Below are 27276 nucleotides of genomic sequence, written 5' to 3'. Positions count from 1 at the left end.
CTTTGAACTGCACTTGTTTACTCCATCACCAAGTAAACAAACGAAGAAGAAATATTCCAACAGGGGAAAAAAATCGCAGCCAGACGGACGCAAACCTGATAGGGAAGAAAAATGCTTTCTCAAAGGAAAACTCTGGCACCATTACCAGATGTTTCCGTATCTGTCTTCAATATGAATCTGACAGATTTTATGATGAAATGCTTTAACAACACCCGCTTAACCTCCCTTTTATATAAAGGACACTGTTAAGTTCACCTGCATATAACTACACACGGACAGCATTTTTTCCATGCAAGCAGTATATGTTCAATGGATGGAATCAAAACAAAATCAATTCAACATCATCATCTAATATGGACAGTATAACCACAAGACATTACTCACTGGATTTTTGTAATCATGTTTACATTAGCTTGATGTGAGTTACATTTTAGTTTCAGTATTATGAAGAAAATCCATTTCCACATGAACGCCATTCTGCTATATATTTAGTATGAAAATGGTATCTGTTCAGAAAGCAAAGAGTGTACATCACTGCTTTATCAATGATTTATCATACTGTATGCATACACTGAAAGTCTGAAGTCAGACACAAAAGGCCTTAACCTATTGACTCATGAATACCCACCGTTTCATAAATCAGTTAATTCACTGGGAATCATGAACTACCGTTATAAGCAGAATGAATGAAAGCTCAATAAACCTGGTAAAAGTATCAGTACAAATAAGTAGTTAGTTAAAGTTTATTGTCATTATACTCATATATAGGTATATGGTATAACGAAATGCTATTTAGCTAGCTCTCAGAAGATAAGTAGTACAAAAAAACAACAATACAATTGTATAATAAAAGAAAGACAACAGGCAGTGTGCAAAACAACAAAAGGTAACAGGTAATGTGCAAAACAACATCAGATGTGCAAAAACATGCATCAACAGAATGAAAAAAAAGGATAGAAAATTATGGGGAGTGAGCTTTTAGTAATTGTACAAATAATATTTATTGCTGAATAAATTACTGAATAAGATTGCTGGAGATGGACAGTAAAAAGTTCCTATGTTGTACACATCAATGCTATTTCATCAGAGATCCTCACTGGGGATCCTGGTGAACCACAGCCCTGCAGGCTGGGAATACAATCTCAGGAACAGATGTAATTTGAAGTCGACAATGAAGTAATATAAAGTGGACACAACAGGCACTGGTCACTTACAAATATTTTTGTTCAATGGCTTTAATATTTAATGTGACTTTTCAGTGATGTTAACCATACACCATTTTTGGTAAATACCTGTTGACTAAAATATATGACGTTCAGATATTAATATTTATACCATTTAAAGGGAATAAGCTATTTTACACTATGCTATTTGTGACTTAATTAAATGTCAAGTTCTATGCATTCTACATTTTTATGAGAGCTAATCACTATTAATGCAATGTCACCTTAAGATTTGTTTTTGCAATCTATGTACTTTTATCTTCGTAAAGTTTTCACCTGCGTCTAATTTATTATATCAATTTACGGACCTGATTTGTACTCATGAACTTATCTTTGAAATAAGAACACTGACTTTACAATCCAATGTGTGTGAAAAAAGAGCTTTTACATAGTTTTTCTCTTTACTTTACCTGAATGTACTATGACACTCTCACAATGTGGATTGCTTTCTATTTAGAACTTGAAAATGATGTCACTGCCAGAATTGACTAATAAATTAACTTTATCCCCTCCAATACTTTTCCGGAATCTGAGGCTGACCTTCTGACGTGTTTCATTATACTGCTTTATTATTGTATTGGTGTTGGCGAAGATTTAAACGTAAAAATTCTGAACCTTTTCATTTTGCATATCTCTTATTTCTCCCCACAGTATGTATACTTCACTCAGGAGAGAGAATAGTCTTGTATTGGAGTCTAATCTTTACTTTACCGAAAAGGTACAACACAAATCTTTCCCACAACCAGAGGCCAAGATTCCTCAAGCATGAAAACAAGTTGAGAACAATCTATTCTTTTCCCCTCGGACAGAATAATCACTGAGTCTCTGAGCTATTCATTTGTACAGCTAGAAGCCCGAAGCTACCTCCAGTTACAACGTCTGCCACAAAACCACTTTTAAAGAAATCCTGGAATTATTAACGATGAAATCTAATTGTAGTCCAAAGCCATTGTTTTTTTATTAGTGTTGGCAGGATGTTAAGAAAATGGTGCTTTTATATTTTTTTTGGCAAAGTCCTTGAAAACAGAAAACCATAGAAGAGTCCCTCTAAACAAAGCCTGGTGAAGGGGCTGGTAGTTATTAACTCGACCCTTAGTTCTGAATTACAGCTATTTTTATCCCTCTGTTTATAAAGCAAAGCTGGGCTGTGCAATGGACTTGCCAGCGAGGGGAGGAGTGCTTTTAAGGACATACATTAATTATACAACCTTAAACTAAATGGTTTATTACTTGTTTGAATGCACGGGAGGTAGCAGCCATGATGGAAAATTTCATTCTCTCTGCAAGCTCTCGTGCCTTTCTCATGTACCAGTTTGGACAAGGAGGGAATGAACTGAACAGTTTCAATCTCATAGGTTGGATACAGCGTGTTTCATTCCCGGATCCCACAAATCGTTTGACAACTGGTACAAACTTAGTTCACCTCTGTTTATTAGTCTGAAGAACAACGTACACAGCCATGGAAAAAGAAAAGTGTTAGTGTAGCTGGATAGAAACTGGCAACTTAACCCATCTAGCAGATAAGTTAAAAATTAAGCAGAGTGCTCAAGTGTAGCACTTTATCAAGTTCAATATCTAAGAAAGTGGGACTTCCAAAGTAGTAAAACGACTCAAATGTCTTTAAAACTTTGAGAAAACAGGAAATTATAAACCCCAAATATACCAAACAGCTTTGGAAGTAAAGACTTTACTTTTTCACCGAACACACAGACCTACCTAAGATCTGTGCTGTTTTAGAACTCAAAGACCAGTTCCTTCAATAGCATTGTTTGTCTCGGGACTGCGCCGTGTTACATTGTGACAGATTCACTAAAGTTCAAGTGATACAGATCAAGGGATTTCTAGTGAGCCAGTAAAACCTGTAGATGATGAAACTGCAGGAGGTACTGTAACTGCTGCGCCTATGTGCTGCTGCCCAACCAAACACAAAATGTCCAAAGCGGACATTAAAGTGAACAGACTGTCAAAAGAAATTTACTGCACAACAAACAAAAATGGTAAAAAAAAAATAAGCCTGACGCTAATACCAGTAAAAAGAAACCAAACAAACATCAAAGATCATGACTAGTTTCGGCTAGAAAAACTATCTTGATGTTTTGCAGTAGACCTATAGCAGACACTACACGAGCAAATACAAACAAAATACAGATTTTGAACCAAAATAAGCCGAGGCATTTGAATAACCAGTACAGGTTATAAAGCTGAAATTCTTTCTCCTGAAAGCCAGTGTGTATTTCTCTTATAGCTTTATGAATCTTTTGTTGCCTTTATTTGCAGAATTTGAGCAAAATCTTCACAACAACATTGGCTGCGAAGAAAGAGAAAATACAAGTATATATAAACATAAAATTTAACTTCAAAGTGTTAGTAAAAGTTAAACTGTGTTAGATATTGCAAGATAGTAACAAGACTGTGACATAGGAGTCTTATTTAGTATGTGACTGTATGGGCTGTTACAATAATTAAAGTTGCATTCTTTAGGAGAAAAAAAACATAAAGGTTTGCTCTTTGGCTCAGGGCAGGGGTCAGCCTGTGATGGCTGGACAGACAAGTTCTCTGCTCCCAGAGTCTGTGTGTTCTGACAACACAAGGTCATTAGTTGCTGCCTGTTTACATGAGGTCTCCAGTCTTCTTTCCATCAAGCTATGGCTGTTATTCTAAATCTGCATTCAAGTACAATAAGCCCTCATTCCCCTATAATTTTCCCCAGCAGGGCCTATGCCTGTGTACAGAATCGCTCCCCATGGCTGTAAAGAGTGCCATTGGTTTTTATTGGTCAGGATACTATTGGGTTCAGGGTTGTCTCAGTGGATTGCCATTGATCCAGACCCATAAAAAAGGATAAGAAGGGCTTTAGTTTCTTTTATTTTTAGTCTGTGTTTGTTTCGATACCAGGGACACTGGTGGTTTATGACGCCATTATCGCATGCATCTATAAACAGGATAATGGCAGACATGTCCAACTGGAGATAGTGTTTTTCTTATAGGGAAAAAACAAGATCATGGAATTAACACCTCACAGTATATTTATTCTCTAAGCTTCCTCTCATTGAAAAAAAAACCTTGTTTAACATCTGTTGAACAGCCCCCATTCAAAACTAAATTCTGCTCCAAAACCCACCACCCATCTTTCCAAATTACACTGCAGCATGCTTTACAATGGTTCTAGAAATTAAGTTTCTGAAGTAGATTACATTATTGCCAACCAATCCATTTCATTACCTTTTTCCAAAAGCCTAGACTGCTAATGGTTTGGAAAACGCGGAATTAAACCCTATCTACCACAACGCAGAATCAGACCACCCCACTGTCACCAGCCAGTACTATGGACACCCAATGTCCCCAAGAGTATGAATTGGTCTACTTGACTATGTTCACCATTTCCATTAATACCCAGTCACTCGAGAACTGTCCCATTGTTTGACATTAATTTCTCTGCCGCCCAGCTGAAAATGCAGAGCTTTCAGTCCTGATACTGTACAGAGGAAGATTAATGGCAGGGGGGTGAAATGTCATTGCTGGCAGCACATGGTTAGCATTCCATGTCCCGTTCTGTGGAATTCTGTCAGCATGCTCCACTACCGTAAACACTCCTTCGGCCTTTAGTGACACCCGCATCCAGCGGCAAACTGGAAATGAGGGACTGGGAACAAAGGGATCAGATCACTCCTGGCTAGAACAGACCCTCAGATGACAAACCCATTGAGGCACATTTGGTTTTCAACAAGCAAGAACAGACAGCTACCATGCATGAGGTACAGCCCAAAACAGCACATCTCTACCGGAGGCGAAACAGGCATGTCATTATAAATCCCAAGGTTCACAGGCAGCAGACAGATTATTTTTTTAATAAAAATATCTTACACCAAATAAATCTCAATCAGAATTGAAAGAAAAAAAAGGGATGTTGAGATCATTCCCCAGGATATATTTTATAAGGTGCAACTGTAGCTTCAAGAGTTAAAAAGTAAGAAAACAAGTATAATGAATATAGATAGTACACAGTTTATATCAAGGCCAAACGCATGGTTCAAACATTTAGGCACCCTTGTCCAAAACACAGAACCAGAGACACACACCAGGGGAGTGTGGCACTGTTTGGGTTAACACTCAGCTGGTAAACATTCACAGCAAACAACTTTTAAACAAGCCTAGATTTTGTAAGGTGTTATTTAAAGAAGATCATGTAACACGTAGACTAACTGCTGCCTAATAACTCAGAGACCCACCGCCTGCATCAGGAAGCTATTTGCATTTTTTTCAGACTGTGAATTAATACACATGCAGCTTTGATAAAACATGAATACAGTGTAACACAGCTAAGATAATGAATAGATATGCCACACAATATGGCAACAAAAGACAGACAGAGGGGGATCAAGCCAGAGAGAGAGGGACTGAAAATAAATGCATGAAGGGAAAAAAAACTGATTGCCAATCTTGTAAAAAGACAACATTCTTTAAATAAACAACATTTAAAGTTGGAAACTGTATGTATCATTTACATCTGCAGTAAATAAACAGAAGAGCTATGATTGATTACCATTAAAAACGTTGGCCACTGGCTGAGCCAAAGCTCTGAAGCTGAGACAATACTGCCACCTAATGCCAACATGCAGTACACTTCCATCCTAAATACACCAGCAGGAACGGTAAAACTTTCCATTGACCATTGCTGTTCTTGGAAAGTCATCACCTCTGCAAACTCATTCAACACTATTTGAAATTACTATTACAACTTTAGTATATGCAGCAATCATAATCTCAATGCAGGTTATGGAAAAACATTAGTTCAAGGGGAAGACAAATGAAGTGTGCAGATTCCTAGTCAAAATACCTTTGAAGTTTCACTAGAACAGGCAAAACATCTTTAATCTAAATAAAAAGGGCAGATGGTGAATTCAGATTTTTGTTACTATAACTTTGAAGTGTGGGCAATTACAACTCATTTGCTTTCTCTTTTACTCTTTGATGAGCATTTGCCTTGTGATATTCAAAATCACATTTTGGCAGATCACCTCCTCCGGGGCTTCTGTCCATAGCTGACTTCCTGAAACAACTGATCAGGGTTTTGGGAGAGATGGGGAGTTTAATGTGCTCTGAGAACACCAATGTTCCTTTCCCTTTCAAACCCTGTTATTAGATGTTTACAGACATCATTCAAAACACACAACCTGTTCACAACATAGCTAACAACACATGCTGATACCCACATCAAAGAGATGCTCTAGCACACTGGACTCTTTCCTGAAGAAAAAGAGCATTGGGACAGAGGTTGAGGGTTCAAGGTTTGAAAGATAATCTAGAAAGAGTCTGACCTGTTCTTTCTCGAGTTCTCATCTTTTCCTTTCTTCACTCCAAATATTCTGGTTATCAGAGTGCTGAAGAGAAGCGTAGAGGAATTCCTTACCTAGAGTGGCAAAGTGGAAAAAAAAAGTTTAGCCTCTTTGCACTTCTGAAGATCCCTTACTAGGACTGTGCTAGAATTGCTCTAAGCAGTAAGTGCACATTCTTTTCATTGCCCTTCAACAGCAGACATCCTTTAATTTACAAATTACCTGCTAAAAGTCAACACACAAGCCTCACTGGCACAATCACTGTTACAGAATGCAAGTCAATAGATCCACGCGGTGAGATTAAAGGTACTGTGATGTCTAGGCCATCTCTTTAGGTACAGGAAGTTCTGTCCTAGTGCTGTCTGCTCCTTATGGCATAAAGAAATGAAAGTTGAAAAAGAACAGAGAAAAGATACCAGGCAGAGAGTTCATAGATGCAGGTGAATAACCTATAGGAAACTGCAAAGCTTTATCTCCAACTACTACCCAAAAAAACACCAAAGTGTCTATCAGTGTCTACTTTTTCCAAGTTTCTATTACATTCCCTGATTTTCTTATGAGATATGATATGAATCTTTGGGTTGAAGTGACAGCATCCAACAATTAGATCAAAATGTGGATTGAACAGTACTACAAAAATGCTCAGACTAAAATAAAATAATCTTTTTTTTATCAGTTATCTTCCCCAGCTGGATGCAGGGCTGTGTTCTCCACAACCAGACAGTCTCTGATCTTTTGCTAGTGGGGCGCAGTGTTCTTCTGCATGTAGAGAACGGTGGGTGATTCTGTTGTCATCTAGAGGTTGAGGGGATCTCTTCCTTGGTTGTGCCATCAAGGCATCAGGCAAGAAAGAGTCTTTGTTTAATCTGGCAACAGAAGCACGACTGTCAGCTGAACTGGGCAGAGGATGAACACTAAAGCACAGTAACCGAGAAAAGACACTGTGGTCAAGAGAAGACACAGTCGGGATGACTTTGCCTTCACAGATTTCCTCTTAATTTAAGTAATATACACATAGATTTCTCAAGTCACCTACAATTCTTCATTCACATGTTTAGAACAACTCAGTTTATCTACAGTATATACACGTTTTATTAGAAATGGGGATGTTATTTTGGTGGCCACGGATTTAATGAGCACTTATGAGCATGCAATTTTGCATTAAGAAGTATTCAGTCATTATACAGCTGGCACTCCCCTGGTCTCTGTTCCTGTCACTCCTACGTTAGTTAGTCTGAGCTCATAGTGAACTCTGGTCTTCAGTATAAAAGAGCCCAGTGATCCTGATTATCTAGCCAGTTTACCAGTTTTCCCAGGAGGCGTTTTTGAGTCTAGATGCAGGGCAGCGTGCATGTCTGTTTATTCCACCACATAGCATGACTACAAATCAGCAAATGTGGTTTAATCGGAGCTGATTTCCAAAGCAAAGTTTAAATGAAACATTCCAAAATAATATACTGTATAAAAACAATTGTTATTCCACGGTAACTGGAGCTTTCTCCGAGTTGTTTAAGGGTTACACCTAGGCCTAAGGACATGGGGATGTGCCTAATTAAGATGGGGTGTGGCTGATTAAGCTTCCAGTGAGGGCCAGTTCACATTACATAAGAGCTGGATAATTAATTGCCTGCAAATGTTCCATTCAGTACTCTGGAAGCTGCCAGTTCTGAATGGAAAAAATGCTGGTATTAACTGCTCATACTGTCCTTCTGCTGTGCAGCTTCTGTGATTACTACTTACAGTTCTTTACATGGGCATTTGTTGTTTTGGATATCTACAACTGAAAGGCATGTCTAGTGAAATGTATGAGGCCAGGCTTGCCCTTATCTCCCAAAGTACCTTTAGAAGTTCCTTTATCACAGAGCTGTAGGTTCAAAAAGTCACTGAGGATCAACAGTGGAAGTGAAGGCAACACACAAAATATGGGAGATTCCCAGACAACAGAACATTTAGTTCTAGCTCTGAAAAAAAAAAATTCAGCCATTTATTGAAAGAAACCAGGGTATCGGCATCAACAATATGGCTGTGTCGTTTCTTCCAGACTCCCACAACACTTTGTGCTTTGCCTCCTGTGCTCCATTTTAAATGCACCCACGCAGCTGCCAGATGTGCCCTCTGGTTCGTGTTTCACTTCCCATTCTGAAGAAATCCACTGCGTTGATTCTGTCAATCCTTCGAGGATTTTGATTGCTTGTATCGGGTCCCTTCATAGCCTTCTCTTTTCCAAGACTAACAAGGCTCAAGACAGTGCTGTAAAAGGAGATGTGCTGTGCGCAGACCCAGCGAAAATACCCCTGCAAGATGATCCCAAATGGCTCAAAACGCAGAAAAGCTTGATCTCTATTGCTCCAGATGTTACAGGTTCGAGCGTGGGGCACATAACTATATGACTTTGAACAGGATTTCCCAAAGCGCGGGGCACAGTTAGCTCAGATCCAGGGTAAAGTTGGTATTTGACACCCAGGGACTCTCTCGGTTTTTTGGCAGTGAATTTTGCGATATTCTGGGCCCCAGAAGGATTGCAGTGATGTCAGTGAAGGATACTTGTCCAGCTGGCACATTTCAGCTGGGTTAGCGATACGTGTCCATATTTAAAAATAATGAGCAAAGAAGATCCCTGTGACCCTTTGTGACCACTAGCAATTCACTGCCACTCGCAGTCCATTAGTGCTGACTTTAGAGTGTTAACAATTAACGAAGGGAATGCTTGGTTAAAAATTGCAGAACAGGACTGATTCACACTGTGAGGCCCTTGATCTGAAAACCTTTCTCTACTAACTACCTGAGCTCTGCCTCATTATAATTTGCAGCACACGCAAGCAGATCCAGAAGGAGGCATGATACAGTATGAGCCCCTTGGGATGGGAGCAGTATTATAACTTGTTAGGGCTGAGCAGTGGCCTGACTGCTATGAAACCCAGCACCCGTATTGAATAACAGATCAAAGCTGCCAGGCTTGGAATTCCCCTGCCCGGACGTGCTGCCCCTGAGCACCTACCACACATCAGCCCCCTCATTCTCACACCAGAGGCCAGAGAGCGGACAGCCAGATTAATGTTGCTTAATAATCAACATTTTTTCCAAAGATTGGGCCCACAAATGCAGGACTGAAACCTAGACCTCACACACAAAGACGTGTTAACAGTGTGTGAAATCAGACACTTTTTTTTTTTAAGGACTTCTTTTTAATCCAACAAATGCGCTAACGCTGACCTGATATTTTATAGCCCTGTGTTGAGTGTACGTGTTTTGTGCTTCCTGTACGAAGTGGAAAGAAAGGGAGGTGACGCTCAGTTCCAGGCTGCTGGATGATGCAGTGGGGCTTGGAGGGGCTCCAGTCCCCATGTGTGTTTGATAAAGATGACAGTAATGCACAGAGAATGTATAAGGGGAACACTCACAGCCCAGACCGGAGATGTGAAGCCGAGGATGGCAGCCTGCACTCCTTCCGCCACGTACGGGACAATGTTTTCGCTCAATCGCGTGTCCCTGAATAAAGCCCTTAAAATGTTGAGAGAGTGAACCTGAAAGAAAACAGGCAGAAAAAAAATGTTTCATTTCATAAGATTTTAAAATGGAGGGAGGCATTCAGAATTTCTTATCTTAATACTTCACGATCTTCTGGATTGAACACAGAATTTAATTTTTAAAGCTATAAACAGAAATGCCTACCAAGCCTTTTTAAAATCCATGGTTCATTTTTGATGTAGAGATTATTACACTGTTGAATGTGTATATATAGATTTATATGTATTTACTTGATTTCTTCATACACTAATTTTAATATCAGTCTGGCCATGAATTTTTATGTTCCTAACTAGACAGTTATTGTATTTATCGCTTTTTTTTTTTAAAGGGCCTCCTTGCACATGGAATGCCAACAGTTAAGGAATACTTATTTACTAAGAACCTTGTCTAGCCAAAAGTGTTTTCTGCTGAAGACTCATGTAAACGTTGATAAGTGCACGCCCAGTTGACTTTGTTTTCTTTACCGATTTTCATTGAACAGCATATCAACAGTTTTTGTGTGTGCATCATTTTTCTTTTCATAATTCCCTCTATCGTCTGTGCTGCTGGATACAATATAGCACAAGGTGGATACAAAAAATGCTAAGCTGTCCTGGCACCACTTCCTGAACAAGGACCAGCCTTTTACTTACAATCATTACTGAAGAGAGCCCTCCATTATAGCCAGAAGAAAAGTATAGATAATATACTGACCAAGGCCTCTCACAGTGCAAAGGATCTGCAATCCCATACAGCATCCCTATTCATTGAAACATTTTTTTTAACCTTTTTTCTCAGCAGGGAGATGACTGGTGAATTTGGAAAACTGGCATCCATCCAATTGTGAGAATTTAGCATTTATTTTTATAAATAGAACTGGCTGGCTCTGAAAAAATTGAAATAATTCGAATGTGAAATGTTCTGAATCTTTCACAGGAAAAAAATCCTTTGTCTTTCTTAAAGTTTTTCGGATGGGGTTTTAAGTCTTCATGTTCTGCTATGACAAAGTATCGCTCTGACACTTCAGTCTTGGACGTGCTTCCTTTAAAGGGTCCCACAGCACTACACACCCTCACAGGGGGTCCAGAAGATCAGCCATGTTGGTTACTTCAATTCCCAGTCTTTCACATCAAAACCCACTCCAAGGGGACCCAATGCAAAATGAACATGATGCCCAGTAGGGGCTAGTGTGAAGCTGCCAAGCTCATTGGGGTTTAGAACCCAGACTTCCATTAGTGAATGGGAAGGCTATAATTCAGCCAAGCCATCTATCCAACTGGTTTGATGGTCTTAAAATTACAACGCTATTATTAAAACCAATCAGGACACTAAGGTACTTTCCAAAATCATGTCCCTGTAGACTGGACCCAACACAAATGACCTCACTGTCCACCTGCTCCACTTCACAGCACAACACTCCAGTCAAAAGAAGTGATTCAGATACACCAGGATAATCACAATAGACTGAGAACCCTAGGGTTTCTATGCACAGAATTTCCAGGAAAAACAAAAATTATATTTTCAAAGAAGCAAGTCATAAGGGAGTAATTCTCACAGCTGACGTGGTGTATTAAGATCGAAAGAAGAATATTGGAGGTTAAGTCTGCAATGCCACAGGCTCGCAGTTTGGGTGGGTGCCTAGCTGTTATGCAACTCCCTAATTAGAAACATAGGCCAATATTTGATTTAATTTTAGTTACAGTTATAGCATTACAACATTATTCTGTAGACTTGCTTGGACTGAAAAAATGTTTCAGAGACTGTTTGAGAAAACAAACCACTTATTCTTCGTCCACAGAAGTAAACGAGCCTTCCAGCACTCCTGTGAGGTATGGGGAAAATACCAGTGCTGTTGCAGCACAGGCCTTTTGTATCTTAATGTAGTCCACTATGTAATAATACTAAGAAATTTTAAGGAACAAGTAAAAGGTTTATTCCATGCTGAAAAGAGAAGAAAGAAAACACAACGTTTCGGCCGTGGAGCCTTCTTCAGGTGCCTTCTTCTGGTGTCACACCTGAAGAAGACTCCACAGCTGAAACGTTGTGTTTTCTTTCTTCTCTTTTCAGCATGGAATAAACCTATTACTTGTTCCTTTGCAGCCTACGCATGCTGACACAGCTACCCACCTGAACTACTAAGAAATTTTAATTGACTATGTAAACTTAGAAGGGAAATTAGTTGGGACACCAGGTTTTACATCCCTTATGAACAGTTTCATCCAAGGAATAGCTTCTCATACAACACAGTGACCCGTCACCATTCTGCATCACTCGTCTGGAATTTCCAGTTTTGAGATAAGTGTGCCACCTACTGGTCTAGTAACAATTTTTACAGCAACAACTTTCCTTAAGAATTTTCCCATCCACGAACTGATCAGCTCCAACCACAATGACAAGAGCAGACAACAAGATGGCGATGCTGCTGTCAGTTACAAAAGTAGGAATGTTGTTTATGGATGGAAAGATAATAATGGAGCTGGAGAGTACTAAAATGAACTTGATTTTTAGGATATTAGGCTACTATTACTGTACACTAAAGATTTAGCATGTCTGTTCCAGATAATATTAGACAGAATTTACAGTAATATCAGTTCTCCAGAGATTTACTGAGTTTTCCAGAGAGTTTTATTTGAAACAAGCTCTTCATTGATGCTCTTAAGAGATATTAATGATGCTAACGTAAAGACAGCAGAGCGAACTGTTCCACTGACGGTACTGCTGAACAGACAAACCCACTACAAAAGCCAATGAAATCCAAGGACAGATATCTTCTTTGTTTCACTTACATTCTGTATCACAGTACCTCATTAGATTAAAGCAAAATAAGATCAGCAAAAATGAGAGGAGGGCATTCTTTATTATTAAGTTGCCTGAAGCTTGATTATCCAAAGAATCTAATCTATCCGTTACTCAAAAGGAATGATCTCTTTGTGTAAGTAATGACACTTTTTTTCAGTCCTAAATACACATTCTCTTATCTCCACAGATCCTTGTTTCATCTTTTCATCACCTTGTTTACTTGTCATGAAGTAAGTCTTAGATTTTGTCTGCACCTTCCAGGATTTTAAATAATCTTACCAAGTGTGGTCTAATTTATTCAAAAATAAGGGATACAATGCAAAGAGTACAGGGGTATGCGATACAAGGAAAAATTTAAATAAACTCTTCACAGCTTTTTTATGATATTGAGGCACCAACTGATTATTTTACTTTGCTTTAACTAGGATGAAGTTCTAACCATTCCTTTTTTAGCACCAAACTATAGTATTTTTTATCTGACCATCATTCCTTATGTTTTTAATTAAATTAGGTTAAGTCTTATTATTATTATTATTATTATTATTATTATTATTATTATTATTATTATAACTGCTTACACTTATACAGTATAGCGCTTTTCTGGACACTCCACTCAAAGCGCTTTACAGGTAATGGGGACTCCCCTCCACCACCACCAATGTCCAGCTTCACCTGGATGATGAGACGGCAGCCATAGTGCGCCAGTACACTCCCCACACACCAGCTCTCAGTGGGGAGGAGAACAGAGTGATATATCATAGCAGGTTTGGGTCTTAAGACCTCTGAGGAGAAACAGGTTAAGATCTGCAGATGTTTAAATAGACCTGAAGGCTTGGGGGCACTGGGACCAGTGGGGAGCAGAAACACAAGGAAGTACTACCTGAGGGACAGAGCTGCCATCAGTGGGATTGTCCTGCATGGACAGGGCCAGTGCAGTCAGCTCCTTCATGGTCATCCTCAAGAGGCTACAGCTGGAGGACTTGGGCTCGGAGGACAGTAGGGCCTGACCACAGCGAGAGAAACGACATCAGGACATCAGGACATCATTATAGAACAGTTATAAATGACTTAAATGTAAAATGTTTTATGTAAAGTCACCTTAATGGGCATAAGGTTTTTAACATTAAACTGAATGTATCAAATTAAATCAATCAATGTACCAAATATATTTCTGCACAATAAGAAAAATCAAATTTAAATCCAATCTTGTTTAAAACACACACACACACTGTGGGGAGGTCTAAGACATGACATATAAATCTTTGGGCTCAAGTCACAAATATGCATTTTAGAATCATATTAAATCATTCTGAGTCCAACTGCTGCCAAAAGGAAAGTGTTCCTCCCCACCACTTCCAGATTTCTAAGAAAGAAGAATCTCAAGCTGAGACAACAACCTTAAATGTACTTGTTGCATAACAGACTGAAAAACACTGTTTCCAAAGTTATTTCCATTATAGTCAGATTATTACTAAGTATATTTTTCACATATTAACTCTTTCAAGTTCATTTTAGGAGGTTCTTTTAACTATTTTAAACCCAAATTTGTTTTTCTTTAATCCTATCCTACCTTCAGTGACCACTCAGGAGACTCACTCTTTCCACAATGAGTATGAGGTTTCTGATTATTACAATTTTATGCAATTCATGCATACTCAGATATGCCTCTTTTATTATATGAACTATACTCCTGGAACTTTGTCTTCATACAATCTTAAACAACTCCCACTTGAACAAGTACCATGCAGGAAGTCTCACTGAGAAGACAGATCAGAAATCTGAATCTCCTACACCAAACAAGAACAAAGAAATACAGGCTTACAGGAGAAATCTGGTTGATAAAGTAATCATGTCGAAAAGATGTTGTTAAAATCATACTTCCTTTGACCATGGTGAAAAGACCAGTACAATTCTCAGATAAAGCAATCAGTTTCTTCCCCTCTAATTAACCAAATCTGTATTCCATCCAGTGCAATGCCCACTGACAACCAGGATATAGACTTACTCAAATGATTTTCTTTTTCTCTCCAGAAATTTGAATCTGCTAATGACCTTCTTTAATTGACACCCTCGAGGATGTTAATATTCCTTTATCTGGCTCAGATCTAAAGCTCACCTGGATGAGGCTTATACGCTTGAGCAAATTATTTAAGCTACTTAATGTATGTAGTGTGGCAAGTTAGCTATTCCTGACATGGTTATCAATAGATCCTAAGAAAATTCTCTCAGAATCTTTTTCCCTCTCAATCTGTACCACTATGTTTTTCAAAAGGTTCTATATTTAAGGGAGTATTGTAACATAATATAACAATTAACATACAAGTCAGTGGATTGGAGTGTCCAGAAATTTGTTATGTAAGTGTAAGGCATTATTTTTATAACAACAGTTATAAATTATATACTTTAACAGGCACTTCCTTTCACAACCAACAATATCTAGGCCTAGAATGATCTGATGGCAGCCAAAGTGCACCAATATGCTCACCACACGTCAGCTATCAGTGGGGTGGAGAAGTGAGTAATAAAGCTAATTCATAGATGGAGATAAGGAGGCCAGGGGGAAATTTGGTCTGGACACCGCAGTTAAACCCCTTCTTAAAAATAACAGGATCCCCCTTGATTACAGCTCATACTGTCCTATTTCACTTCTCAAGGTGGATGTTAAAATTCTGGCAAAGGAGCTGGACATTCATCTTGAGCTAGACAATCTATAATTTCTTTAGGGCAGAGTGGTTTTATAAAATACAGACATTGCTTCTTTGAACATTTACTATTTAATTTTATCAATACTCCCTCTTCGTCATTCAGTCCTTACATTTTGGACTCATTTGATTTTGAGAAGTCTTTTGAGTGCAATGAGTGGGATTAGTGGTTTTACGCTCTTCAATGAAAAAAAACAAGATTTGATTTATTTTATTAGATTAAGATACTCTCTTATTCCGTGTAGGGCTACATTCATACAACACATTCTTTACATATTTTCCTCTCCATCAAGGCCCAATAGGGTTGGCTTCCCTCATGTATGTTTTACCTTTGGTATTGTCCATAGGAGGTGGACTGTGTGGTCAGGGAGGGTCAGGAAAAGAAAATCTCTCTGTATACAAATGTTTGTTGCTGACCCTCTTCACACCCTATATTTTTTCTAATATTAAAGAAATTTGGAGAATTCTCGAGATAGAATATGAATTTAAACATGAACAAATTGTTCTTACTAATTCTATAGCTATAAATTATACAATGTTTTCATTTATAACAATATATTCATAACATTTTCCATTCAATGGAAATATGGGAACACATTCTTATAAAGATCCCCCCTTTAAATCAAATGTATGCCATTACTCAAATATACCTAAATATACCTAAACAGAAGTGGAAGAAGGTGTGGTTCTGTGTTCATGTATCCTCCATTTGTGCTAGACATGCATTGACACAATTTAAAACACTGCATCCCATTCATTTATCCATGACTGAATTAGCTAAAATCTTTCTGGATATGGATCTAACACATAACAGGTGTAAGCAAGCCCCTTCTTTATTTGTGCACGTTTTTGGGCCTGTCTCAGGCTGGCTCCCCTTTGGACTTTGATATTTAAAACTCTGCAGTAACACTGAGAACCGAAAGTAATGTAGTGAACTAACATTGAACCCACTCCACTTGCGGAACGTTTTGGTGACATGCCTAGTAAGATTTTCCTAACTGAACTGTAGTTTTTGCGAACCTTACTTGCCAGATGCCTAATTTTGTTCCACTTTTACAAATACACAGTCAGGAATATAATGCATTCCTGAATCTTATAAATGTCCCTATGTCCCTTTCTCATGGCATATTTATCTGTTACTCTGCTTTAATTAGACAGTTTTTCATTTTGTTTCTCAGGCAGAATAACTGTCCTCTACTGTTGACTGCTGTCTAAATATTAAAAAAATCTGTAAAAATGTTTTTGAAATACTGAACGCATGTATACACCTTAAGGGTTTTTGAAACACTGAGGAATTCAAGAGGTAAAATCTGATTCAGTTTAAATGCCAGTGCTACTGAGGTTACCACTGGCTTTCTATCAGTAGAGAGTATACTCTAGTATACTGGGGCTGGGGAACAGTGTTTTACAAAATTCAAGGAAGAACACTACAAAACTCAATTTCTCAAAAGCATTCATGCTGTGAGAATAAAGGTTTGCTTTATTCCTTTATGAAACGCAAAGGAGATTATGTTAATAATACAATCAGCACAGAATGGGTGGCATACCACAAGGACAGCCTGCAGACTGTTTCTGTCTCTCTCTCTCTGTTTTCCAGCACTACCTGCCTGGCACCCCCTGGCAAGAAATCATGTCTCTGAGACTTACATCCCAGAGCCGCAAATTCTCTTTAATTAAGTACAGGCAAATTATGAACAATTGTCTTGTTGTTTTTGGTTGTTAATCACTGAAACAGCGATTCCATACTTCTTGAATAGCTGTATTACCTCATGGGGGTTAAGCAGTTCAGACGGGATGTAGCAGAGGCCTCACAACTGCAGAGCTTCCCACAAACAGACAGCCGCTGACAGCAGCCTGCAGAACTAGGGGCAGGCAGGCTGGGGTCCCTTACCTGTATGTAGAAAGGGATGCCTGCGCTGTGACGTGTGGCACACAGCTTGGACGTGGGGCCGCTGGACCTCACCTCCTCCAGAACCTCCGACAGCCAGCGGCCAGGCAGCTGCTGCAGGGCCCTGCCTGGACTCCTGGGCAAGTACAGACAGGGCAGCTCTCACCACACATCATCAGGAAAGCAATAGAGCACAGCTGTCAAACTCGGCAGCTTAGCATTTTGATATCCAAAGCAACCTTTCCTTAGTCTAACACAAAGAATAGGAGAGGCTGAAATTCTTGTTTATGGTGCTTTCCTAAAAAGACCTTTACCTGTAATGGGAAATGTAAGTTTGTTTCTAAGACTCTGTTTGACAGCATAATTGTACAAATCAATGACAGATCCATGGAAGTTACAGTAGCCTTAGATCTCGATTCGTTACTGCAAAAGCAGGACTGGTTAACTGCAGCTGACAATCAAAGCAGGCCATGCTCTGGGAAAAGCAAATAATTCATTATTCAAGGAAGTTGGCTTTATATTATAAAAGAAGCATTGTTTTATGAGAGAAGGGATAGCCAGGTAAAAGTCCATATCAAAGGCTCTCCTTCTGTTAGCTTGTACACAGTATGGCTGCTTGACACTCTTGCTCTCCTGCAGGACCAGGCAGTCAGAACCCAGCCTGCAATGGGGAACAGAGTGGTAAACATAAGAACAAAGGTTACAAATGAGAGGAGACCATTCAGCCCATTTGGTAGTTAAGTGGTCCACTGGTCCAAGGATCTCAATCAGTCAGTTTTTGAAAGAAGCCAGGGTATAGGCTTCAACCGCATAGCTGGGTAGCACTCCCACAACTCAAACAAAATCCTGCAGAGCTCAACATAAAAGACTCATAATTAGCACCCCGTAACTAAGCTGTTATGCAACTCTTAAGCATTTCAGGATGACTCTTCTGAAAAACAAAGGCTTTAAATACCTCAATTTTCTACCATTGGGCTGTATTTATTTATTTTTATTCTCCACTGACTTTAAAGATGTACGAAGCCAGATCACGCAAAGGTTTTGTAAAATAAATTCTAATCACTTCTGAAATGACCAAATCAAGAAATACAGGAAAACCTGAAAGAAGCTGTTAGTTTGGTGGGAAGGTAATAAAACAAATGGTGGGAGGGGACAAAGAAGTCAATTCCATCTAAATCACCGCACACCATTCTAACAAAGATAGCTCCAGAAACGTGCACACAGAGACACCTTTCAAGTCTCTGAGAACAAGAGCGAGATGTAGCAACTGAAGGTAACAAAATGGCATCCAGCCATAACGTCCTTTGAACTCTGTGGCCAAGGCTGTGCTGCACCCACCACCATAAAAGAAATCTCTTATCTGTTCCTGTGAAAGAGAAATAGTTTTCAGCAGAACAGCACATCCTGAAGTTCCCAGGTAGGACATGATTCATCATGAAGCTCTGTCGACCAGCACTGCAGACTAATCTCTAGTAAAACACTTTTTTAACTGCTCCGGCACTTCAAATGCTTACTGTTTCTTATAATAATAAATTCCCTGATAGCACAGTGACCAGAGATTTCAGTGTGTGGTCTGTAAATATTTAAATAACAGGACTGAAGTCACACATCCTCTTTATTAATATGTAATCGAAAACGTCACAGTGCAAACGAAGTGTGGCCTTTTTAATATACACCTGAGTAATTTTCCTCTTTGCAGATGACCTACATAAATTACAGCTTGTACTGGGGTTTACTAATAGATCAGCTTTTACAGCAGTATCCAGTAATTGTAATCACTCTGTATGTAACTCTTTTGATTATATTTTGCTCATGTTAATGATCAGCTATGATGGATGCCCTATAAAGCTAAACAATTCAGGCCTTCAGCTGGAATCCTTTTAAAACTGCCTTTGAAGGAAAGGTGTGGTTTTCTAGAAAGAACTGACAATGTTCAAAAACACTAGTAATATTTTAATTAGAAAGAAGGAAGTCTCAGAGTTCCTATTAAATTCAGACATTAACAAAATGCACAACCCTAGTCCAGAACTAGTCCACTAAAGAATGTTGTAGAAGTCAAAAAGAACATGTAAAAAAGGCAATTAATTTTGGGTTCTTCTCTCAGACATGTAAACATCAGCACCAACTGTCAATACTGCAGACTGGTTCCTTTCACTTTCCACATTTTGTTACAGGAGCTTTTTGATGCTATTAGTTACACTGGCATTTGGGACTGCAAACAATGTGACCTCTCTGCCACCAAGACACTCACCTCAAATCATCCTTGACCATGCTTGCAGAGGTGAAATGTGGGATTAATACATCATGTACAATACGTACAGCTCTAACAATTATATTTCTACAGCACGTTTCACCCAAAGGATTGCCAAGGGGAGGGGACCACTTGATCCACCACTGAGGTGCAGCACTCGCATGGGTGACACCAAGCACTCGTAATTCTCTACTTACACTGCACACCAGGCACAAAAATGTGAAAAAAATAGCTTCACCAACTCAATTCAAGGAAGAATGAGATGAATGAAAAAAGAAATGCAGGGAGGCCAGACTGTGTGAGCCCCATGTGGAAGTTAGCCAGGAGTCCAGGCTAACACCCCACCTGTTATGAACAGTTTTATCGAATCTGTAATAACCAAATAGTCAGGGTCTTGGTTTAATGTCTCAGTGGAATGCTTCAGTCTTAGGCAGTCAACTGAAACGTGCATTGAAGCAGCTCATGAATCCTGTAAAAAGTGTATTGAATTATTTTGCCACTGTACTTCAACTATATGCAAACAATACAACAAACTTTAGGTTTGATTCTCACTTATATCACATTGCCACAAGGTTTTTTTGTTTGAAAAGTGAATTCAGCTTATCTACAATGAATTTTGAAAATAAACCATAATGTTTTTTTTTAAATATGAAAGTAACAAGTTGCCAAGGGTTAGATGATGCATTACAATAGCATTGCTTCCCAGAACTCTCAGCAGCCCAAACTCCGTGCAAAGAGCAGCTCACCTTTTGAGCACAGTGGGCTCGCTGCTCGTCTAGTCTGGCCTTGGAGGTGAGCTTGAGGCAGCAGTTTGAATTAGGGGACAGACCAAACGGATTTGATATACTGTAGTGTATTTTATCCTGGGTTTGACTGGTATGCCTTCCTGGCCTCATCACGTTGTTCTAACCTTGGAACACGACTCCTGCCCATGACTGAGCCCTCCTTCCAGAATTTAAGCGGCACATGGCACACCCTGTTTGTGCTCACCTGGCCAGCATGTCGGTGAGCTTGACGAAGCCCACATAGGCCAGCTCAAACGCCCCCCGGTGACGAGACTGCAGGAGCTGCTGCCGGAAGTACCGGCCCACTCCCTCCACCTGTGGGAAGGAAGGAAAGGAGCAAAAGAAGGAAAGTTATTCTGGCCATTTTGCTTGAGAAGCAAGTATTTAAGGACTTAGGATGAGACTTTAGATCATTTAAGCCATGGGAGCTATGCAATGGAATTAATGCATTTCAAAGAAGCCAAGAAAAGATGGAATCAGTAACTAAACTCCAAGGCTATAAGTTTTTTTATAACATACAGTGCAAAAGAAACAACTGATAAAATAATAAAAATCCTTACTCTTATATAGCGCTTTTCTGGACAACACTCAAAGCGCTTTACAGGTGATGTGTAGCCTCCACCACACCAGCTAGGGTGTGCCAGTATGCTCATCAGCTCTCAGTGGGGAGGAGAACAGAGTGTTGAAGCCGGTTCATGGATGGGGATTATTAGGAGGCCATGACCGGTAAAGGCCAGGGGGGGAAATGTGGCCAGGACACCAGGGTATCACCCCTACTCTTAAAAAAAAAATTCCAAAAAATGCCATGGGATTTTTAATGACCATGTGGAGGACGGACCTCAGTTTTACGTCTCATCCAAAGGATGGCTTTTTTTAGAGTTTAGTGTCGCTGTATCTATACTGGGGTATTAGGACCCACACAGACCACACAGAGCGCCCCCTACCAATCCCTCTTACACCTCTTCCAGCAGCAACCTCTGGGTTGCCAGTTGTTAATTGCGGGTTGATACAGCTGGTGATGAATAAAAAAGAAACTCTGGTGCAGCGAGAGCTGCAAAAAAAAAGTGATAAAAAAACACCTTTCAGAAAAAAATGGATTATCTAAGCGTTTGAGAAGGCTTATAAAAGTCTGTGCTAAGCAGACAAAGGTAGATTCAAACTAAGACAAGACCAGAAACAGGAATCCATGTGAAATAACTAAAGGGCAAGGTAGGGCAGGGAACCAAACCAAGGAACCAAACCAAGGCCACAGTGTCTGAACAGACAGGCTATGGAGGCTCAGCTGACAGCTGAAATCATCATTTCACTTTCAAAGCTCCTTTTTTTTTCCAGAAACCAGATCCCTAGCATAAGGAAGCTCTATATAATACGTGGAATTTCCATGGCTGCACTGATATATATCTAGTCTTCTTTTAATAATTCTGAAATAATTTTCATAGTCTGCTGATATAAGAGGGTTCTTACAGAAGCAACAGCTTACCAGACATCCAATCATATAGTGCAAGATGCACACAATCCACAAACTAGAAAGCAAAATTAAAGGATTCTGAATAAGTGGTACAGTATGTGTCACAAAGGTGGGATAATTAGCATTCATTCCACAGTTTTCAAGATGGATTATGCTGAGAGATTTAACACATGCAGCTGTGGGTGTAACCTATATGGGTGGATCTGTTTTATGTTCGCTTTGTCTAAATAGCCTCATAGATAATGTTACTTTGTACAGTGTCTTGCAACTAACATTCCAACAACTGTTTTTTCCAGATATCTACATTACGGTTTTAGCGATGTACCCTCTTATGACTGCTAGCACATATTTCTTTGCATTTTGTAAAAAAATCTGTAACAGAGACCACAATTTGTCACATTAAAGTATGAGTTATAAAGACATAGAAATGTCTTCATTCACGTATATATCATATCAGTAAAATATTATGAGAGCAGAAGTACACTGAATTACAGAACGAAAGCAAATACCACAATGTTAAGAATTATGAATAAATTGCTTAACTGTCAAGAGGTAGAGAAACTCACATTTATTCCCCAAACACATTGCTTACAGGACATCAGTGGCATTATTCTCTTTTAATTAGATCTTCAAAACCTAATTTTTATGGATCTGATTAAAGTCTTTGTTTCACAGTCTATATACAGTCCGGTATATGAAATGTGGTCACAGTAACCATAGCAAAAGAAATAAGCCTTAATAGCTTGATTCCCCTAGGCTACCCCCCAAGACTACTAATACCAAGAGAAAATGCTAACAAACACACAGCTGGACTTGTCATACTTTATTATAAAAGATTCCCATGATAATTGCCTGTTGGAAAAAATGGGATATTCAGAACTTGGTCTTTGTGGTGCAGGACAAATTTAGACCAATCAAAGGAGCACATTTCAAGCACACTGCACATGAAGTCGAGGCAGATCCACAGGCCACTGCTTGGTTGGTATGACAATAACAGGTTTATTCAGCTAGTTATTAATTCTCCTTATGCTTTAGTAGCTAATGGCATTATTTCTGAAATCCATGCCTGCCATTACATCAGAGTTTAGTACATGTTTCCAAATGAATCCTCCTTCAGTTGAATCACACTGCTCTAGACTCTCTGTAGTGGGTTCTTTATCACAGCTTCTGGTCACCCAGTGTTGCAATAGGCTTTCTGACCCTCTCCAAACACTGAACTCCTGCCAATTTACCTTTTTGGTTCTATGTCTTGCTAACATGAACAACAGGAAACGTTCCATCTGATTCAGGCAGCTTTCAAGACCATTTGCACTTCATGCCCAGATGATCAATCTTTCTTGCCTGTACGTTTACAAAGGAGGTTCAGCTTTGGCATGATGTGATGCCACGAAGGATATTCATAGAGCAATCATAAGCAATCCACATGACTAGTTCACAATAAGGATGTGCTTAACTCACATCACCGTAGCAACCATATGCTGCATAATGCAAAATATCAAATTGCAACCATGCAACCAATAAGCCCAGAGCATGAAGGGCGTTACGGAGTGATGTTTCCCCACCTGCAATTCTAACCTTCAGCATCGCTGTGTGCTCAGCGCCTCAGAACTCACAGCCCAAGGGAATATCAAAGCAGCGTAGCTGGACTCATAAAATTGTGACAGTAACCAGGAGAGACACAAGGGGAAATTATCTTGCTTCTGATTTTTTTAACTTGAGGTTTTACAGAGAATTAACAGATTTTAGCTATAGCAAAAGATCAGCAATAGCCAGACATGAAAAATGAGCTTAAAGACCCCCCAATCCCACAATACCAGCCTGCAGAGAAAAGCTTGGGTGTGTTTACTGTTGGCTGCTGGGTCTCGTTTTCAGGGATCTAGTAGATGGATACCCGAGCTAAATCTAAGCTAAGACATTATTAAGACTAAAAAGCTCTTTCTGGAAAGGCATAACCAGCGACTCTGTGGGGTCCTTGCAGGGTCAGTGGGTAAACCAAGATGCTAATCTCAGAGATCATTACATGCCACAGGCGTTAAAGATTCTGGGAACCAGAGATCCTTCAATGGCACCTTTCATTCTCATTTGTTTGCAATGAAAGTGAAGTAAAGGCCTTTAAAAAAATAACAGGAGTCTAATCACCTTAGGCAGCTGCCACATGACTGGGCTTTCCTCACATGTACGTTGTCCCTATCTGATTGCCACTGCTCTCATATGAAAGCCCAAAACAAGCAATCACCCTCCAAATGCAACCATATCCCCTTTCAGAAAATTAAGGTCTTCCACATAAAAAAACATGAAAAGGAGGGCAGCAAATACTTACAGGTATTTGACCAAAATTAATGTAAATTCCAAATTCAACAAACACCTCACATTACTGTGCTAACCCCAGAGCTGAAGTGCCTGTGAAAGTCAGCAAATTGATTAGGGTAGTGTCAGGGTTTAATGTCATATTAGTGCACAACAGTAAAAATATATACAGTAATTAATACTTAATACAGAGACCGGTTAAATCTAGATGTTTTGTTTTTTGGATGGAGATTTTCCTAATTTTTTAAACATGCTTATATAGTATAGAAGTCTGGGAAAACCAGTTAATCTGTAAGAACTTGACTTATGCTGCTACAGGATAAAAACCCCTGTGACCAGGCAGCACCACAAACAATTGAATGCCTTCCTATTAATTAGACACAGAGCTGTGACTGGGCAATTATGTTTAAGAAGTTACTCCTTATTTAGTTGGAAAGTAACACAGCTTTATGTGGTTATTAATCTTTATCCTTCCTATAGTTGATAATTTTTTTTTAGAAAAGGTAATTTATTGTAGTGCATTACCATAAACTTTAGAATAGCTGTTGCTTTCATCTAAATAATCTAAGTATTAATAATCTACAGTAAGTAATAATCTAAGTAATTTTTGTAGCTTTAAATAATTAGATAACATTTTAAGCAGAAATGCCTCACTCTTTTCTGTAAATTCTACGGAAGAAAAACAAGAAGCACATTTGCATCTGGTTATTGCTGCCCTGTAACTCCAGTCTCAATCTGGGAGAAGGCCTGAGATGAGTCAGTCCCTTGGTCTTTTTCAGCACCTATTTGACATCGGCCGGCATTGCAGTCACTGAGCGAGAGCTGTTTGCAATCAGAAACCTGTTGGGTTTTTTTCCCTCAAGAAACTATTACAGAAAAATGAAGTATTAAAAACAATTAGAGGAGTGACTAAATGTTTCTGTTGCTATAGCGCTGACGAGAATGTAAACACTTTGCTGTTGCCCAGCAAAGCGCTAGTAAACAAGGCAAGGCTCCGTACTCAAGCCAGTGACGGTACTAGCTGGAAGATGTTTGGGCTGTCATAAACACGCACAAACACTCCGCGGAGGCTGCCGGAAAATAAAACTAATATTTAAAAAAACATTTAAAAAATCTGAATTGCTCACATACATTTGTTCAACCAAATTAACCCTGGATAACGGGGGAGGGGGGTGGGGTGGGGTGTGGGAGGAAGCCTCCCACATCTCATGAATCTCGAGAGAACGGCTCTCTTCACTGGGGTCGGAAACAAAGTTTCAGATCCGTAACGAAAGCCTGCCAAGCTCTGCACTTACTTCAGTAAAGCTAAAGGACAGTACGCAAATGAGTTTTCCATTTATTTTGGCGCTAGGCCTCCTATTAAATGCTCATAGCTTTCCATCGCCCTGCTAGGAAGGCAGAACAGTGACTGTAAAAAAGGGTATTTAAATGAAGGAATTATTCTCAATGATGTTCAGGCTAGTTGTTTAAAAGGTGGGTTTCAACTCATACAGGTTGCCACCATTAACTTCTTTTTAGGAAATCAGTCACTGCTTTGCCTGAATTTTGTTTTTAGCCTTGAATCTTTTTTTTTCCCATTCAACCCTGTTGTTCACATAAGTACACACAATGTTTCTTACAGCTTAATGGGCCCATGCAAACAATTGCACTGTGAACCGTGGAGCAATTCATCTTGGTACTTAGATTATATAAAAGGATGTTTGGTGAACGCATTCCCAAAGACAATATCCGTACACATCAGAGGGTGGTACATCAGCTCAATGTGACCAGCATATGAGTCCATGATGGCTCACACGCATCCTCCAGTGGGTAGGAGTGATGTCAGTGCTCCGGCTCCCCGCAACCCTAACCACAACTAAACGCTTATTGAAAATGTATGGATTATTATTGGCACCATACAACTAATACTAAGTTTTGCTTTACAGTTGTTCATTTACAGCAAGATTAAGAACTGCTACAGTACTAACCAGTTTGAACTGGAATAATAAGCTCCTCTGCATTTTCATTGCGATCCCGGGAAATCTGAAAACTGTTCTCTGTTGAAGGCACCATCTGATTGATTTCAACATCTCCTCAAAAACTATGCAACATAATTTAAAACATATCTGGCATTAAGCAGGAAAGTGCTTAATTCTGTTTTTCTGGTATCAATTCAGTGACTTATTTTGCATGCACATTTCACATTTTCACTTCTGAAAATCACTCCACAGTTTTGACTCTAGTGCATCAAAACGTCTTTTCAATGGACTTATAATTACTAGCTGGTACAGTGACGTTTTACCCTGGATCCTGGATGTCAGTCCCTCGGAGGTTTATGTAAGGTTCAAGAAGATATCTCTACTTGATCACAAGGTGGTCATGAGTTCTGATTTCAGACATGACAGAAAAGAAATAACAGGCCAAGACAAAAAGTGAGAAATGCAATTATGTAAATCTTTATGTCAAACAGCATAAAATAGACCATTTTCCTCCAGATCTAAGCCTTTATACTGTATGATGAAACAGAGCATCTTAGAAAGCAAAAGTGCCCCTCTTTGTCTTCCAGCCTGCACCTGGACAGCAAGGTACACGTTAGTCACGTTTTTAAACAGGTGTGAATCTTCTCTTACATATTCGGCAAAAAATCCATGTTTGTGCAGTTCAAATTTAAGACCATATATTTTTTCCCACACAATAAGCAGACTTCAATGTGAGGCTCATTCCATACGGGTCAAAGAAGTTGGCGTGTAATTCTGTAAGCCACTATGTACTCAGATCATCAGCAGCCGCGAAAAGGAGGGAAATGTGATGCAGCTCAATGGCACACATTCACCCCTGGCAAAGGCAAGCCTGCCACTTTGAAACCAAACCCTCTGTGACATTCATAAAACACAGTGACTGAGGCACTTCCACTGAAAACCCTTCTCTCCCTTTTTCATAACCCCACGATCATCTGATCCCAGTGTGAGCTGGGGAAGAAGAACTCTCGACAGCTGGAGCCACACATGTGGAAATCAATAAAGCTGATGGA

The 27276-nt window shown here is 39.4% G+C and overlaps 1 protein-coding gene across 4 annotated transcripts in view; it reads right to left on the bottom strand.

Annotated features, from left to right (window-relative positions):
- thada (THADA armadillo repeat containing) overlaps positions 1-27276 on the bottom strand; it is a 112948-nt gene that overhangs the window by 67468 nt on the left and 18204 nt on the right. For all 4 annotated transcript variants that reach the window (XM_088610712.1, XM_088610715.1, XM_088610714.1 and 1 more), the window contains 5 exons: positions 20697-20806; positions 17459-17591; positions 13746-13868; positions 9961-10083; positions 6542-6633 (listed from right to left, as the gene is read on the bottom strand). In XM_088610712.1, the coding sequence (XP_088466838.1) occupies positions 6542-6633; positions 9961-10083; positions 13746-13868; positions 17459-17591; positions 20697-20806 (581 nt within the window). The remainder of the gene's footprint in view (positions 1-6541; positions 6634-9960; positions 10084-13745; positions 13869-17458; positions 17592-20696; positions 20807-27276) is intronic.

The sequence above is a fragment of the Lepisosteus platostomus genome, chromosome 17 (genome assembly GCF_059453375.1).
Source record: "Lepisosteus platostomus isolate fLepPlt1 chromosome 17, fLepPlt1.hap1, whole genome shotgun sequence".
Classification (NCBI taxonomy): Eukaryota; Metazoa; Chordata; class Actinopteri; order Semionotiformes; family Lepisosteidae; genus Lepisosteus; species Lepisosteus platostomus.
Note: the sequence above shows the minus strand (reverse complement) of the source record. Positions and strands in the feature narration are given on the sequence as shown.